The sequence below is a fragment of the Falco rusticolus genome, chromosome 1, assembly GCF_015220075.1.
Source record: "Falco rusticolus isolate bFalRus1 chromosome 1, bFalRus1.pri, whole genome shotgun sequence".
In the NCBI taxonomy this organism is placed as follows: Eukaryota; Metazoa; Chordata; class Aves; order Falconiformes; family Falconidae; genus Falco; species Falco rusticolus.
The window spans coordinates 37,366,105-37,383,778 of NC_051187.1; the positions used below are offsets into that span (position 1 = coordinate 37,366,105).

Genomic DNA, 17,674 nt, shown 5'->3' on the forward strand with positions numbered 1-17,674 from the left:
GGCGAGGGGAAGGGCGGGAGCGAGAGGCTGCCCTCGGGGCGGGGCGCAGCGCTGAGGTAGCGAGGGGCAGAGGGGCGGGGGCGCGCGCGCGCGAGCGCGCTCCCGGGCCAGGTGCGGAGCGACCCGCCGCGCGTTCCCTGGCGCCGGGCGCGGGCGGGCCCGGGGCGGAGGCGAGGCCGGCGCGGGATGGAGGCGCCGCCAGGTGAGGGGCCGCCGGTGAGGGGCTGGGCCGCGCCTCCGCGGTGGGGGCGCGTACGCGGCGGGGCCGCGGCTGTCCTCTCCGCCTGGGCGGCCGCTACGCGGGCGCGGCTCCGCGGGGCGGCAGGTGCGCGGGGCGGGGGCCTGGCCCGCCGCGGGACTTCCTCGGCCTGCGCCCGGCCGGACGCTGCCCCTGCCCCGGGGGCCGTGTGGGAGCCGGCGGGCGGGCCCGGCGGGCGGTCTCCGCCGCTTCGCGGCCCCGGTGCGGCGGTGGGGCGGGTTCCCGCCCCGAGGGCGGCCGGGCGCCTTGGAGGCAGCTCCTCCTGGGCCCGGCTCCCGCGCTCGCCCCGGCTCGGGTCTGGGTCGCCCTCTCGGCCGCGGGGGCTGGCCGGTGCCCGCCGGGGCTGCAGGAGCCGCTGGTTTTGGCCGCTGCGGCATCGCTGCCGTCCTGGGGCACCCGCCAGCCCTGTTACATGGGCCGTGTCCCTGCGCCTTTCCCTTCCCGCTGTTTCCTGCTCGGTTCCGTTTCCGTCCCTTCCCCGGGATACTGAACGGATTTCGGTTGGACATAGAGCTGCAACTTGCCGTTGGGAGCCCGCTTAACCAGCTGTGGCACTGCACCTGGAAGCAGGGTGGCTGCTGCCTGGAGTTGGGAAGCTGATGGGTAAAGCTCCATCGTGCGGGAATTTGCCTGTTGCTTTCAGTCAGCTGTGGCGCAGCCGTTATCCCTAAATCCCTGTAAATGGGATCTGCTGCTTGTGTTCACGTTTGCATCTCGTGCTGGTGGCACCAAGCAGGAGGCAACGGAGCTGTGGGGTGTCTGGGCTGCAGGCGGTTTTGGCTTGCGGAGTGGCAGCAATTCCAGAAGTTCCACTGACTTCTAAGGCTTGCACTGCTCGGAGGGAAGAGTGTCTGCTGCCTTTGGACGGAGCCACGGGCACACGTGGCTTTGCCTTTTATTTCCAAGCCTGTTTGCTGTGCTGAAAAGCAGTTTGCTTTATAGAAGAACGTGGGTGATGCCAGCTTTTTCCAAGTTTCTCCCCCTAACCCTTGCTCTGTTGTGCAGATCTGAGGTCAGGTGCAGTTCTCCGTGCCCCAGATAGCAGGAGGGTGCAGACACGCTCTCAGGTGTGGCGGTGGTGCTTAGCTGGAAAGTGAAGTAGCAACCAGATGTCACATTTGAATGAATCCTCTCTAGCCCTGTAGTCTGCACGGAGACCTTTATGGGTATTGCCAGTCTGCTGGCAAGGGTGGTGCTTGCTTGTGGCTGAGCAACAAGTTTTTTCTCCAAAATACAGCTATCCATGTAAAGCGTACAAGAAGATCTTCACCTTGGTTAATTTTAAACATCATTGACCTACACAGTGGGGTAAAAGTACATAGAAGGCTGGTGGCTTCTGTTTCGTGTAACTTCAAGGAACTTAACCTTGGTATCAACTTGCCTGAGCAACTACCAAGTTTCAACATTCTTTGGAAAATGAAGTCCGTGGTTAGTGGTTTTCCTTCTCGAAGTCCACTTCTTTCCTTATGCAACCTTACTGCAAGTAAACTTTTGGTAACAGGAAGAAACAGGTTTGAGATCTGCCCAGCTATGTGACATGGTCCTTACGCCATCCTGTGCTCATCCGGATCCTTGACTCTCTTTTTATGCCTGCACTGCTGCTTGGATTCTGGATAGCATTTATCTGTATGCCAAATACTGTTTGTGTTCAAGTTTTCATACTGCTTTTCCTAGCTTGGATGCATCTAAATAACTAGCTCTCCCTGGGGCTCTATGGCAGTTAGAGCAGAAACTATTATAACTATATAAGAAGTATTTACTGAAAGGGCAGTAGGCAAATAGCATCAACCCCTCTTCTTAAGTCTGAGGGTAGTCTGATGTTGGCTGTACAGCCTCTACAGGAATATTCATTCAAGTGTGTAATTCCTTCCTGGTAGTCAAGTTGTGCTCTAGTGAATAAAGGCTTGCCTTTCCTTTCTTTCAGTTCTGGGAAATCCAGTTAACTATACAAATGAGTACAAACATTTTATGCTGAGTCAATGGCATGGGCAAAATAGTAGCTTGGCTTCCTGGCCTAGCATGGTTCTGTGTGGGAATTGTTACGCCAGACCAAACTGCCTTCCTGAAGTCTCAGCTCTGAAGACTAGCATAACTGTAACTGAGCTGTTTTCTGCAAAAGGTCATATCGCTTTCTGCTGCAGAATGTGAAGGAGCAGGGGGTGATGTTATGTCTGGAGAAAAAAAAATGTAAGGCGTCAGAGTTCGATTTGGGAACTCCACTCTCTGGGGTTACAGACTGCCTGGTATTGGCTCAACTTTCTGTGTGTGAAGGCTTTCCTGTCAGTTGTCTAATTTAAGGTTGTTCTCTATCAGGGAAGCAGCAATCCTTGTTTTCTCTGATGTGAAATGGTTGCTGTATTCTTTATTTACGTCACTTTATTCTTGCATACAGGTGAAGAAGTCTGGAGATGTCTAGGATGCGGGGACAGCATTGCTGCTGGTCAGCGTCTCTACAAGACTGTTAACGAAACTTGGCACATTGCCTGTTTCCGGTAGGTAAAACTTCAGCCTCTTAAATTCTCCTTGTGTTGTTCAACCAGCTTGGGACCCGGTGGGTGAAGTACCAACATTAACTGGGAGTTCTTGCTGTTTTCTCTGTGCCTGACCTGTTCTGAGCCTCTTGCAGAGCGGTTGCATGCTCTTGGTTGCAGCCATACTTCAGGGCTTGCAGTAGCGCTCTGGAACTGACTTTCAGTCGTGATAGCAGGCTGACACGGCCTGGCAGAGTGTTGCCATGCTGACGCAAACAGGAATACAGATAAAGTACAAATGAAAGCTCTGATTTACTGGTGGTGGCAGAAGCCGTGGGTTGCGTATTTGTCTTCAGCTACATTCCAAAGTAGTGCCCAGGCAATTTGGATAGCCTGTTGCTTTTTCCATATGTGGTGGGTACACAGTAGATATTGGGGTGTTGGAGAAAACCACTGGTATGGGGGAGGAAGATCTTGCCTTTTGCTTTCTCTTCTTTTCAGACTGTTAAGGCATACAAATTTAGGAAATCTGTCAGATAATGTTGCTATCAGCAAGGACAAAAAGGAATCTGTGACCTGCTTTTCTTCCTGGCAGTAGAAGTAATGCCTCTCATTGGTGTTTCATGAATACTCAGTCCAGTTTTCATGTTCCAGATCACATTTTTGAAGGGATCTATATTTTGGAGAAGGGTTGAGTACCTGCAGCTTCTACTGGCTTCTGTGTTGGCTTGAATCTGGAGAGGCTAATATTTTGGATACAGTCAAAGCAAATGGGGGGAAAAGGAAGCCAAAGTGTGGCTTTGGAGGAGCGTTTGCTGTGCCAAGGTAGACATCTACTGTCCTGGCTTAAAAAACAAAAGAAAAACCCCAGTAAAATACCCCAACTTTGTTGAAGTGAGGATTATAGTTATTGATGTAATTAAAAAAAAAAAAACAAACCACCAAACAAAACAAGAAAACCAAGCCACATATCATGCTGCCAAAGAAGTGTTGACTTGGAAAATGCTGTTAGCTACAATCACATGTGGATAATCACAATTACAGCTTTATATCACTACAAACCCTAGTCGTTTGGGTTTCTATTGGTTTGAGTATTTGTGTTTAGCCATATTGAGTCATCTTGTCTTAATCCTGGTTTTCTCTTTTCCCTGAAAAACTAGTGTCCTGTTGTCGAGCTTCCCTAGATTCTGCCAGTAGCCAAACCCAAAGCTGTGTGTGCTAGTCTTTATTGTTTGCTTGCCTTTAAGTGTATTTCTGTTGTGGGTCTTGATTTGCAAATGTCTTGGTGCTGCTTGTTGGTGGGGCTGTAGAGATGGAGAACAGCTGAGCTGGAGGCAAATCCTGCCCTTATGACACTTTACAGATAATTTGATATCATACTTTGTATTGTATAATGGAAGTTTGATGAGGTTTTGGTTGCTGGGTGGTTGGTGGTTTTTTTGTTTTATACAAGTAAAGACAACAACTTTTCTCCTGATGTGTGTAATAACTTTTTGCATTTGCTGATGTGCTTCTCTTAAGCTCTGTGCTTTTGGCTAGCTCTAGCACCCAGCTAAGCTGCCATGCCGAATGAACAATTGGAACCTGCGGTAAAGGAAGCTGCCCTTCCCTTTTTCCTAGTTCCAGGGTAGGACTGTACATGAAAACAAGTTTCCAGTTTGCACTCTGTTCCTTCTTTTCTTCTGTTATCCCTATACCATGCTGAGCAGCGGTCTTGTGCTTGATATCCCAAAGCCAAACTTTAAAAAGCCTCTAAGGGTAGGAGCCTTTGGCAGCTGGTAGCTGTGAGTTCCGGCAGCTCTTGTGGAGTGTTTTTTACAGTCTTCCTGTGGATTAGCTGACTCCCTGGCCTGGCACATAATTTCTCTAATGCTGATTGGCACTGCTCCAGGCTCGTTAGCTCTGTTTATTCTTGGTCAGGCTAGGCTGCTGATCATGCTTGGCACTGGCAGTAGCTGACGTACATGCATGTCTCTGAGGATTTAAGGTTTTTTTGTCACTTCCCTCCTTCCTTAAACTGCATCTACAGGAGCTTTGTCTCTGAAACCTGTTTTTTCTCTGCTGTGGCTGGAAGGACAAGCAAATCCCTATTTGTGTGTCTTGGATTTTTTAAACTGTTCTTTGGCCAGCTGGTCCTTAGGCTTGAATCCGATAGGTTGGATCTGGCTGAGGATGTTTTTTGGATGTTTCTGTCACAATGTCTGTTGTGAATTAACTCTGAATGTACTTCTGTGCTTCTGAATTCTGTTGAGATAGCATAATGCTTTCAAAGGTCATTGCTTTTCACTGATACACAGTTCCACTGGATTTGGAACTGAGATTGCACAGAACTTCAAACACCACACCAGGACAGGGAAAGTGCGAAGTGGCAAGGTATCTTTTTCCTCGGTCTGGATCGCTTTTGCCAAAGGGGATTATTGGAAGAGAAGGGGTTTTTTTGACCTGGAGCATGCTGTTCTTACTGCTTTCAGTCCAACTTTTTTCCATATTACAAACCAGAAGATACTGCCTTGAATTATACCTTTGAATAAAGTATTGATACCTGGTATTTTGATGTCTGTTGTTGGTGTTTTGGGGGGGGGGGATTTTCTCCCCACAGGTAAAGACAAATGAAATTAAAGACTGTTCCCTCTTCCTGCAGGGATATTGCATATTTGAATTGGAGTAGGATGGGATGAGAAGACCCAGATATAGCTGCATGGCTTAATCTTAAGGACACAGTATTTGTTAAAAATCCAGTTTGGGTTATTTGAAACCCATGATTGAGATCAAGCCTGTTGAATACATCCAGGTAGAAAATGCTTTTGGATCCATATGAAGAAAATTTTTGGAAACGGTGGAAAAGAATTCCTACTGTAGCAGGGGGCTTAAGAACTTTTTAGGAAGGAGGACAGCTGAGGTTCAGTTCCTTCCTAACCATGAAATAACAGAGGATGTATATTACTATCATCTATAAAATATATCTAATTTAAGTAGCCAAGCAACCCAGGCTTGCTGCAGAAATCTCTAACAAAAGCCAAACCCACCACTTCAGAGAAAAACTGTGCGCTGTATATCTTCAACAAAAGTTAATGAAGGTAACTGATGATTTTACAGTTACAGATTTTAAAGTATACTATTTAGTTTATACCAAAACCAGTTAAGTAAAAGCTGAAAAATCATCAGGAGTTTGAAGAGCAGAAAAGCTCATCTTCCTCTTTCTGGAAGAGGAATTTTATATGAGCCCAAAATTTTTCCTTAGTAGGTATAAAGCACTGGAGATGATGGTGACCAGAAACTGTTAATTCAGTTTGGACAGATATTTTGATTTTGCTTAATACGCCAGATTTTTATGCATATGCAATGCAGCTTGACCTCAGGAAAAATTCTCATGGCTTTTTGTATTATTTTTTACAAATTATAATATTATGAAATAGTTTTATGCTAACTTAATAATATAAACCACTGTATGAATAAAAAGTGTAAGCTTTTGATACCTGACTAAATACATATTAATTTTTTTATATACTGATCAAGGATTACATTTTTATATTGTAAGCAACAAGTTGACTTTCCAGTAGAATATATTGGCTAAAATTAAATACAGTCTGGAAATAGTTAAGAAATGGGTGGCACTTGTAAAAAAAGAAATCTAAAGTAAAAAAAAATAATTGCTTAAATCACAATAAAAATTGCCTTATTACCTAGAGTTAAATCAGTTCACCTAACAGAGTCACTCTTCTTGAATGCATTACTCTGTTTCCATTTTTGTTAACCTTTACTGGAGCTAAAACCAACACACAAGGAGTGTTGTAACCACCAGAAGGCTCTTTTCTCTAAATGAATACTTTAAAAAAAATGGAACTGTTTTGGCTGAGTGCAGAAGAACTCCTGGCTCTGTCTCCTACTGGTATTCTGAAGTGAATTTAAAACAAATACTCCTTCTGACTGTTTCTCTGTAGCGGAACAAGGTTAAAAGTAGATTCTTCCCAGAATCCCTTGTCACCTGCCCGTTATGTGCTCTGCAGCATGACAATTGTCCATGGCCAGAAAACAGAACTGGATTAGCTCTCCATGCATCGAGGGGATGCCCTAAGCTCCAGGCTACTGAACAAAAAGAGAACCACTATTAATTTGCCAACTCTAGTGATTTGATTGTCTTACAAAGGCATGATTTTTCTATACTGAATGGCATATTTTTTGTGCTATAGAAATATTTTTTGCTCAGCAAAACTTAGTGAATTGCTTTGATTCTTTTCACATTTGGGGGCAGGGCAAGGCAAGCCAGGGAAACTTGTATTAAACCCGTTTGGGGGTTGCAGGATAAGATAGATGACTTCTCAAGGTATTTTCTAAATCTGTTTTCTGTGGTTCTTAGGCTATTTACTAAACTTCAACTTGTGTTTGAAGCAAGTAAATTCTGTGGCTTAGGAATGATCAAGAAATTGGTCACCTAACAGTCTCCCATCAGTGTAGGTTTTCTGTCTTTCAGACTATGTCTACTAACACTTAATTATCCTTAGTATTAGAAGCTTCTTTCTATCTTCAGAAATCTCATTTATTGTAATTTAAATAGTTTCTTCTAATCATAATCACAGTGGGCACAGAAAACCAGCTTTTTCCCCCTTCTGTTATTCCAGTAGCCTTTTCCTGTTTGAAAGCAGCAGTTGTGTCTCCCATCAGTCTCTCCTAGACAGAAGAAGCCCTGGACCTAGCCATTTCTCATGGATGGTATTTTCTAGACTTTGGATCACTTCTGTTTGGCACAGGCCTTCGTTTTCCAGAAGCTGCTTCCTCCCCACAGGACAAATAGCTCTGCAGTGACAGGATATGAAGCTCAACTGAATAAATGTTGACAAAGAAAGATGTAAGAAAGGTGTGTATTAAGACGAATTTGAAATATGGGGGCGTTTGATGCTTTGAATCTTCTTGTAGCTTTTCAGCTGTGAACACAGTCAGGTTTGTACACACACCGCAGCTGAACTTGAGAGGAGGGAAAAGATCCATAGTAACAAAAGGTAGCTGAATTATGGGAAGACAATAATCATCTCCTCTTCCCTATCTTCTCCAGTTTCTGGCAGTAACAGAAGGCTAAAGATAGCGCCTCAGAAGTGAAAGCTCTTCTCCACTAATCCTGCAGACTCCTGGGAATGTCTCTTTGGTGGTGTCTCCATCAGCATTGAAATTCACCACCTCGCTATCAGATTTAGGGAGAAATAGTTGCTAAGTGTCTGTACGCAGATCACCATGACTGTTCGAGTTCAAAAATCCAAAGGAACAATGAAGCACTTCGCAGGTGGAAGCAGCCACATTCCTCAGGGGAATCTCATCAGCTACAGGACACCGCTGAAGACCCTTTAAGGAGGAGCTGGGCATTCCAGTCTGAACTTTTTTTAGTTGACTTGTGCAGCTTGTCCTTTAGGGCATTATTTTCAGAGCATTATTATATCAAGGTACTTAGAGTTACTCACACAGCCCAGTATGTGGTAGGCTCCACATGTGTGAGACAGAATCCTTCTTGAGGAGTTTAGCAGCCTGCACAGGCAAAACCAGCATATTAGGAAGTGAGTGAAGGTGCAGTGGTGTAAGCGCTGGTCTTACTGCTGTCTGTGCTGCATTTACAGATCAGAGGTCACTGCTTCCAAAACCCTGTATAATCTATGAAGTTTCAATAAGTTTAATTTTCTTCGTTTTGCTTCTCAGCCTATGCATATTCAGGAGGTCTGCATCCACTAGACAAGTATGTGGTGGAGATAAAAAATGTATCTCCATTCTAATGTTGTGCTTAGTGATGTTAGGTACTGAGAAGGCACCACTGTGTTGGTTTGAAATTCTGCTGCTGCTTGGAAGTAAGATGCAGTGATGGAGAAGAGCTTCGCTTCACTGCTTGTTTTAGTTTCGCTCAGAGGTACGTGCATATCAAAACGGTATTAGTTTCAGGAGCTGGTGTCAGGAGCTGACTGTCTTTCAACAGCAGTAAAGCACGTGTTATGTGCAAGTGCCTTGGAAATACAATGAGGTGTTGGGATTGTACTGAAGTACTTGGAATGCCTCCAAGCTGCGCCCATGCTGAAACAAAGGCTTGCGGCAGACGCTTTAAGGCCTCAAGCAGATGCGTCTTCCCCAGCTTATACCAGTCCCACACACACCAAAGTGCCTGTCTGTGCCAGGATAAATTTGTGTGTCTTCGGGCTGGTAGATGTGCTGAGCAATACATCTGTCTGTAGACATGCTGTTGGGCTACATGTTAAAGTGGGTGTCTAGATGTGCAGCCTAACCCCAGCTGTTTTAAGATATTAATCCCTTGAATATCACAGTAGGTATGTGATGCATTTCTGCAGGGATAAAATAACATCTGCAACTCAATTGCAATAAATTTCATGTTAAGTCATTGTTGAGGTTTTTAATTTGTTCCTTTTGTTATATTTCTCAGGCTTCTTTCTGGCAAAATTTACTGTACAATTCTAAACCATAGTAAGGAAAGTAACCCCCTGTGATGGGTACGTGTTTGTAGTGGAAATGCTGTCAGTATTTGCAAGAGAGAAGATGCCGATACCTGCCTTCAGTTGGTGAAAAAGAAATTTGCTTCAGTGCATTTTGGCCCTCAGAGATGGTATCAGTAAAATTACATAGAAAAGGTCCACACACACCTGTTTATCAGCATTTTTGAAGTACAGTCATTCTGGCAGGAATTCAGATCTAGAATGTATGAACGCATTAACACCTTTTCCAGAGCCCTTTTATCAAAGCTATTGTGTTCTCAAACAGGTCACAGAGAGAATAAAAAGGCAAGAAGCAACAAGAGAATTCTGCATAGGAAAAAGTAACTTACTGGCTGCTGCTGGGGCTTGCTGCAAAAGTAAAATAATTTTGATAAGATGTTTCCTGTTTAAATAGACATTTGACTATGTGTCCTTTAGCTTTAAGGAAGTCTCAAACAAAATCCCTTCCCAGTTGCTTAGCTGTCTGGGTGGTTTTTATTACTTTGAAGTTAGGCTTTATCTGCTGGCTTCATTCACAGACTAGCTGGCTGCTTATCACATCTGTGGATCAAATCTTCAAAGGTTTTGTCTGAAGAGTCGGGATTTATGAGGTCACGTGGAGTCCCCCTCAGAGGGACTTCAGCCCATGGCAGCAGAATTGTGGGGAAAATCTTTTGTCTGTAGGTGATGCTGGGCAGGGGACGGGCTCTGTGATGCACTGTAGGTATGCGTGTGTGGTGGGGTGGTGCTGATAGCCAGGGAAGCGTTGGATTGTGAGCGCTGGCCCATTTTCAGCATGCAACATATAGGGAGTGTGGGAGACCAGAGTGCATTCCTAGACACAGACTCACCGTGTTGCTGCTTCCAGTAGAGCTGTGTGAAATGTCAGAAGGAATTAGACCCGTGCTGGAATTGACAACTCTGCAGCACTAGGCTTCACTGCACTTTTACAGCCAGGCTTAGAAACTGCACCGAATGGGTGAAAGTTACTTTTTTTTTTTCTTTTCTCCAGAAAGGTGGCTGCTTATTAAAAGCGGGGGGAGGAAACAACCCAAAAGGCAGCCTGGCTTTCTGCTTACTTCAACAGCGAGCAGCAGCTGTCAAATCTTCAGCCAAGACTGTCTTGTCCCAGCCCCAAGCGTCCCTTGAACAATATGCCAGCTGAGACGAGCATCTCCAGTAAAAGCACATTTGAGTACTCTTGCCTCTGGAACATAGCATGATTTTCAGGCTGTGTTCAGGCATGCCAGGCTTTGCTGACTGTACAAAAATGGGAGGGCTCAGTGCAGCAGCATATGTTTGTTGCATTTCTGAGTGTCTTGCAAACAGCTTTAGCTGATTAGGCCACTAGAGATCATGCTTGGCTTCAGAGCAGGCAGAATGATATAACTACATGTGCTGCAAGCAGGAGAGAGTACTCATCTGTGCTGATTTATACCTCTCGGCTTCCATTCAGGAGATGAAGATTAGGTTAAGTGATTGCAATGAACTCTGTTAAGATAGTGTTGGAAAGAAAGTTATTTTTCCTTGGACGAAACACACTGTGAGTTACCTCCTGCAAGAGGAAAAAATTTGTAGGTCTTGTGAAGGCAGTATAACCCCACTCACTGTGAGGGATTTAGGAAGGTATGCACTAAATGTTTATTTGATGTGTTTGGAGATGTGGCTACTTGTCTTTGTCAGACTCTGCCTTCCTTGATTTCTCTGTCAGAATGTGCCACTGCTGCAAAGAGAAATTTCACATTTATGCACTTGGCTCTTACTTTGGCAAAAGCTGCTATCTTTCAGCACTTACTAAGTCAGCCCCTCTTAGGATCAAAGCTCCACCCCATGTGAAGAAGTAGAGCTTACTCAGCCTCTGTAGCCACACGCTGTCCTCCTGCGATGGCTCCTCCTCCCCTCCCACCCTTGGGTGGAACCAGAGAAGGGAAAACTTGACAATAGTTAGCAGGCAGCAGAGCTCGCAGGAACTATTGCAGAAGCATGTCCAAGTAGCCCGGTTAGCAGTTATTCTATCCTTCCCAAGAGTGCTGCTGCAGCAGAGTGCAGGAGAAGGTGATTATAGCCATGGGAGCCAGGAAAAATCTGAAAAGGAATGAGCAGCCGAGAGACCTGGCATTCCTTGGGCAGCTTCAAAGAGAGGTGAAGTATCTGAATCAGCGCAGGATTAAATGAGCACTGGCTGCTGCCATGTTGGCAGAACAGAGCTGTTCAGAGGCAGTTGGACAAGTTTGTGGCTGAGCCGGTTTATCCAGTGTTGAAGATGGGAAGTTACTTGTCTGCCCCAGCTTACTTTGCTCCCAAGGATCCATTTCGGTAAGTCTTGCGCAGGATTAGCAGTGAACCTTCACAGTGTCGTTTCCCCCCTGTAATGCTATCCTAAGCAGTTAGCGTGTGAGGTGTGAAGAATGAAGCCCAGTGCTTGTGTGCAGGGAACAGCTGGCCTCACACTGGGACCCCGTCTTGCTTTGAGGCGGCGATGGGGAAGTTTCTTTCTTCCAGCCTCTTCACAGCTCTCTGGTGCGAGGGAACAGCACCTGTGTCCCGAGGCAGTGCCTTGTAGCCCCGGCACGCAGGCTCCCTTTCAGAGCAACATTGCATCTGCCACTGTACCGATGTCCCTGTGCTTTCTCTACTGCCAGAGGAATGAGATTACTATGGCTGCTGCTGTTTGTGTCTCCTCCGAGGCTACTCGTGAAGATACTCGTGCTTGGGCATAGCACAGGGTGAGGTGAGGTGCTGCTGTTGCAAGTTCAGGAGAGTGATGTAATCTGCAGTGAGGCAGCGCAGAATCTTGTTTGAGAAAAGAAATGGAGTACTTTGCAGGTAACTAGGGACGAGCAGCACGCTTCCCTTATGTGGAAAGGATTTTTCTATGATTTTTTGGTTTATGTTAACAACTGTTCTTGGGCCAGTGGAACAAGTGAGGCTTGAGAAAGGCATAGCAACAGAATAAAGCTTTGATTGCCTTACATCTCCATAATGAAAACTGGTCGTAGGGCTGAACTGAACACAGCCAGGACTGTGACTGACACTGATGTGCTGATAAGGTGAATGGATGGGGGAAGGCACAGCTTGCAGTTTCATTGTCTCCCTCCTGTCCCCTCCGCTCGGATTTGCTCAGTATTGATCCTGTTCCTGCAAACACTTTTGTACTGATTAGGGTGTAAGGAGCCTTTTGTTAAAATGGGCTGGGATAGGAGTAAGTACTGCTGCACGTTTGCTGAGCTTCTTCAGGCAACTGTCAGAAACAGCATCCACTTTCAGAGGGAACAGACATTACTTGTAATACGTGTAGGGCATCATGCTAAGCCACAGATAGACCTTTTTCTGAGTGTGTGGAAATGGTTTTGCATAGTCAGAGCTTAAACACTGTGTCTTCTAGTACTTAGTCTGTTCTGTAGCATCTGTTCTTCCTTGTCTAGTGTCTCTTGCGTAGCCAGAGCGCACACTTGTGCTAAGGCTGGGTGAGAAGTCTGGGTAAGCTACAGGCTGGGGTTATGTTTTATTCTGCAGCTTTCTGTCTGCGTGACTGTCCTCTCCCCAACTCTGCCTGCAGAATTGGAACCACAGCTCTTTCAAGCCTGTCTAGCGTTAACTGATCTAGCCTGACAGTGTGTGTGAGGGGTGCATTTTATTAATGAGCCCTTCTCAAAGGGATCTGTCTCTTCAGTGCCAGGGAAGTCTTTGCTTCCATGAGGGTATTGGCTTTCATTTAGATGTAAAAGAGATGCCACATCAATTGAATCTCCCATCCTGCTGAAAACCAGGCTGGTTACCTGTTGTGACCTGATCCTCCTACTACCCCCCACAAAACCAAGTAGCCATCAAGCAGCGATTTGTGAACTCTTTCTGCACCTGCTGTGCTACAGAGCATCAGGGCTGAACACTGCACTCAGGTGCTGCCTGGGTTTCCTGGTGGATGTCTATAGGAGGCAGATTAATTTATTCTTTATAGTCAAGACTAGGAAGCAAAGAATCGTAATGTATGGGACTGTATAATCAGAGCAGTCTGAAAATTGTGGCTGGGCAGCAGGAGGGAGTCGGGTATGGCTGTTACCAGTCCTCCAAGAAACTTGATTACCATGCTTTGTTACTCTGTAGCAAGAATAGCAAATAACCTAAGAGAGGGTCAGCTGTTTCTAATCTGTAAAAGACAGAAGAGCAAGAAATCTTCCTTTCTTTTGGTTTTGGTGACTGGCACAGATTAGCTTGCTTAATACCTGTAGAAGTAATTGTATTCCTATCTCAGGTGATGTGAAGCCCTGGCAACAGCAGCACTGCAATGCCACATGCTCTAGCGAGGAGAGAAAGGAAGGAGTGGTAACTTGTATCTTCTGAGATAAAATTCTGACATATCTCTTCAATGAGAGTTGTGTGGAACAATCACGCGATGCCTTTACCGTTTGGGTGAAGGCACTGAAATAGTTGAAATGGGTCTTGAAACTATACCTGTGTGCTGTCAGCCTGTTCTGCATGCCTGACAGATCTAAATTCCTACGGTACAGAATGCGTAGTAAATAACAGAAGGTGGTGCCTGACCATATGGGCCATAGCCCTGTCCGCTTGCAGTGATTAATGAAGCAGCCAGTTAGACCCATAACTAGCACCTACCCTCTCTGGGGCTGGTTCCTTTGTTCCTGTTGCCTCATTGCTCTGGGTGGGGTTCTGAGCCTTAAGCCGCAAACTTGTCCTGCCCAGATTTGTTTAATTGCATAGCAAAGAACTGACTGCTTGCTGGCTCCACCTCCTCACCTTCATTTTGCTATGGGCGTGTTGCAAATTAGATACCAGTGCTTATTTCCGGATGGAAGCAAACTAATCAAAGTGCTTTAAGGTTGTAATCAAACCATGAAGAGGTAGGGGAAATGTAAAGACAAGCCAAGCGTACGTGATCCTCTGGAACCTATCTAAACGGAATTGTAGTTGTGTTATTTTTGCAGGAGTTTCTTACTTTCTTAGGGAGAAAAAGGAGTGGCTGAAGGTGAAATCGAAGAGGGGTGAGGAAGGGAAGGTCTTGTGCTTAAAAACAGATAAATACATAACCCACCTGCTTGGAGAGAACTTAAGAGGGAAAGCCAGGTCTTGAAGTCCTGGTGGAACGGTCTCCAGTATCACTGTCTGCATCCCAACTGCAGGTCTGGTCACAGCTCCCTGTTTGAAGATGTAATCACTCTTGGAGCACACACCTGGTACAGGCATGCATGCAGAAGTTGGATAGGTCTGAGGGATCCAATTTGCCCATGCTGAGCCAGATGTTCCTGCCACAAGGTGATAGAAATCTGGGCTGTTAGTCTCCACTTGCTCTTTTCTCCCTCCCACTCACCTACTTGATCATTCAGCGTAGGGTATTTGCTGCAAATGAAAGCCAAAGGCTAGTGGTTGAAAGCAAAATGTGCTGCAATGCCCCCTAGGTCTCTTGCATACCAAGAGCTGGGTGTAACCGTGACAGTGCCCCAGGGCTGAGGCTGTAATGGTGCATGTACCGTGTGTAGCAATGTTAAGTTACTGCTCCCCCTGCCTCAGACAGAATTGGCAGGGCCTGTTGCACGTGCTGGAGTTCTTTCCCATTGCTGGGGGGGTGCAGACAGGGTTTGGAGCTCCTCAGCTGGGAGAGCAAACACTATAAAAGCCAAATACATTAGAAGGAGTAACTTTCCTGAGGGTAGGGTACGGCACTAAATACCTCATGAGGTGTGTTTTCACCTAAAACCATAGGCTGCTTACAAGCAGCTTTACCTGGTTCCTTTGCAGCCTCTTGAGATGGAGCAAATAACTCTCTCCATGTTGGAGCACAACCAGCTTCGCATATCCTCACGCTCATTACAAGCTGGTGGAGTTTACAAGGAATGTCTTTGGCACAAACAAGCTTTCGGGAAGCTTGTGAAAGGTGAAGTCAACAGCACTCTCAGACCTGGGAGCATGTAAAAAGTGCACCTCTGCTGCCACTAGCCCTCTGCGGTACATTTGGCTGCGGAGAGGCCGACTGTCCAGGAGGGCATGTGCCCACCTAAACCCCCACCCCAGTGCCATGGGTTCCCCTCCAGTGTAGTAACTGAGACAGTTGTTGTTGGGGTAAGGGGCAGAAGAAATGCTTCCTTCCACCTTTGGGAAAGCATCGTACAGAAAATGACATTGATTCTTGAGGTGTTTCTTTGAACCAGTTATTGGTGACTAACCCACCTTGGACTCTGTGCTCAGAAATGGCCAACACCAGACTAATTTTCCTTTTAAAGTCTGAGAACGTGCTGCTCAGGGCTAATGGAATAATCTTGAGTGATGCAACTGCTGTCTGTGCCTTATCTCTCCATTAAGTCACACCTCCGCGTGGGTGCTGCAGAAGTTAAAACTCCCTTGCCCAGTGCATCCTGCTGAGACAGGATTATTTTGTGTTCAGGAACTCTGAAGATCGGGGTTCTGCTTGTCATTTGCTAAAATGGTATCTGCAGTAGAATTGCTGCATCTTTTTCCTTTTTTTTTTGGAGCATGGGGGAGTTGTTTGTTTGTTTCTTGGGCGCGTGTAGATAGAGGATTAATAATGGTTGCTTGTTGAAATGGGAGCTGATACGGATATGTGAAGGATTTTGAGACTCCATGAAATTAGAGAAACAGGGTTTTTTGGTATTTTGTTGGTTAGTTGGTTGTGGGGTTTTTTTTCTCATGCACTGTCAGCAGCAGAAAGAAGGGGAGAGCAGCTGGTGGGGAGAGGTGGAGGACTTTCATCACCGTTAGTTGGTGGATGCAGTAAGTATGTGGAGCTCAAGGGATAAACTGCTCTGAAAACTCCCTCACATGCTGCAGTTAGTTTACCTTTTGGGAGAGGTCTACTTACAGAAGCATAGAAAGGTTGGTGCAAAACTGGCTTTGCATTGCTTAGGGAAGTGGATCCTTGCCTCTCTGTCCCCTTTCCTAAACTGGCTGAGGGGAGAGGTGCTCCAGCATAAGATGGTATGATGCTATAGAAACACGTAAGTGGAAACATAACAGAGCTGTCTGTGCCGGTCAGCTCTGCAGCTGGAGGAAGAGGGAGAAAGCAGAGGAGCAATAAGTGTAAGGCAGAATTTATAAACCTACTGATGTGTTTTAATAAATGGTTGGAATTTGTTTTAAACTTTGGAAGCTTGTCTTTTTGTGTTGGTTGATACCACTTCTCCTTACATACCCTGGGTACATCACACCAGAAGAGCTGGCGGTGAGCTGCTGCTGAATGTCTCCATGCAGGAGAGGAACTTTTTCATTGATTTGTGACTTGTTGCCAACTGGAACTTTGTTCCTTTGTTTCTTTCAAGGTGCTCTGAATGTCAGGATCCCCTCACTAACTGGTACTATGAGAAAGATGGGAAGCTGTACTGTCACAAAGACTACTGGGGGAAGTTTGGGGAATCTTGCCATGGCTGCTCTCTGCTGATGACTGGACCTGTGATGGTAAGGACGCTGAAGGACTTCCGCCCGGAGGCAGGACATGCCTGCCTCCATCTCCTCAAACCTGGTTGCGAGTTGCCCTAGCTATTCAGATAACCAAATAAATTGAAGGTAATAGTCTCCTTGATACTCTAATCAGAGGTTAGAAATGAGGTTTGTGTGTGCATCTTCTGAATAAAGATTAATTTTGAACAGGGTAGCTCTCAAAGGAGGGAGTTGTGAGGATCTGAAGCATATGAACAAAGAAAGTAAGGTGCTGAAGTGCACAGGCATGAGAAGTAGAAAGGTGATTAAGGGGACATCTGTTCAGTTTCTGTAGCACAGTTCCTCAGTGTCTCCATGGGGTGATTTTCCACTGCACTGTGGAATCAAACCTCTCAGCTCAGGATAAGCAGCAGGTTCTGGCTTTGGGGAAGGTTGCCATTCAAGTCCCACCTGGACTCTGGCCAGAGCGGTTTTCAGGCTGATGGTGTCTTGAAGTAGTGTTAGTCCTGATGGGTCTGAAACATTGAACTCTGCCTGCACAATATGGGGCTCACCTAAATGTTCCCCTCCTTGCCACATCCTTGCAAATATTTAACCTTTAAAACTGTAAAGAATGAAACATAACCATTATTTTTCTAGGGCATAAATAAAAGCAGCATGGTACTCAGTAATATGATTGCTACCTCCAAGGGAAATACTGAGAAAAGTGCAGACCATTTCTCATTGTCGGCAGAAGTCATTGCAAAATGCTGTCAATAAGGGAAGTTCTCATAAGGAAAATAGAAAAACAGATCAATGAATAAAAATATTCTTGAAAGGTATTTTGTTGTCTCAGTCTCAGCTCACTTTTTTTTTTTCTGTCAGCTGGCTGGTAAAGTATCTGAATTTGTGTGTTGCCTGTCTAAAAAAAAAAAAAAAAGCCCTTTCAGCTTTATTAATTCAGGCATAACGTTAGTTATCTTGCCAAGAGCAACTGAACAGGAAGGTTTATTATCTTGTTTACTAGTCTGCAGCAGGCTGTATCAACTATTTTTGATAGCTGAACAGCTGCCAGATAAAACAGAGGTTCCTGGACA

At 45.7% G+C, this 17,674-nt stretch overlaps 1 protein-coding gene across 3 annotated transcripts in view; it reads left to right on the forward strand.

The window, feature by feature from the left end:
• The first annotated feature begins 67 nt into the window (after positions 1 to 67).
• The window catches only part of LIMK2 (LIM domain kinase 2), a 32,389-nt gene continuing 14,782 nt past the window's right edge, over positions 68 to 17,674 (forward strand). Inside the window, exons 1-3 of one of the 3 annotated variants that reach the window (XM_037404807.1) lie at positions 68 to 202; positions 2,652 to 2,751; positions 16,481 to 16,616. In XM_037404807.1, coding sequence (XP_037260704.1) covers positions 187 to 202; positions 2,652 to 2,751; positions 16,481 to 16,616 — 252 coding nt within the window. In that variant the 5' untranslated portion in view covers positions 68 to 186. Of the gene's footprint in view, positions 203 to 2,651; positions 2,752 to 7,337; positions 7,586 to 11,123; positions 11,508 to 16,480; positions 16,617 to 17,674 lie in introns of those variants that run through there. The other 2 variants (XM_037404962.1, XM_037404876.1) reach the window with 2 other exon arrangements.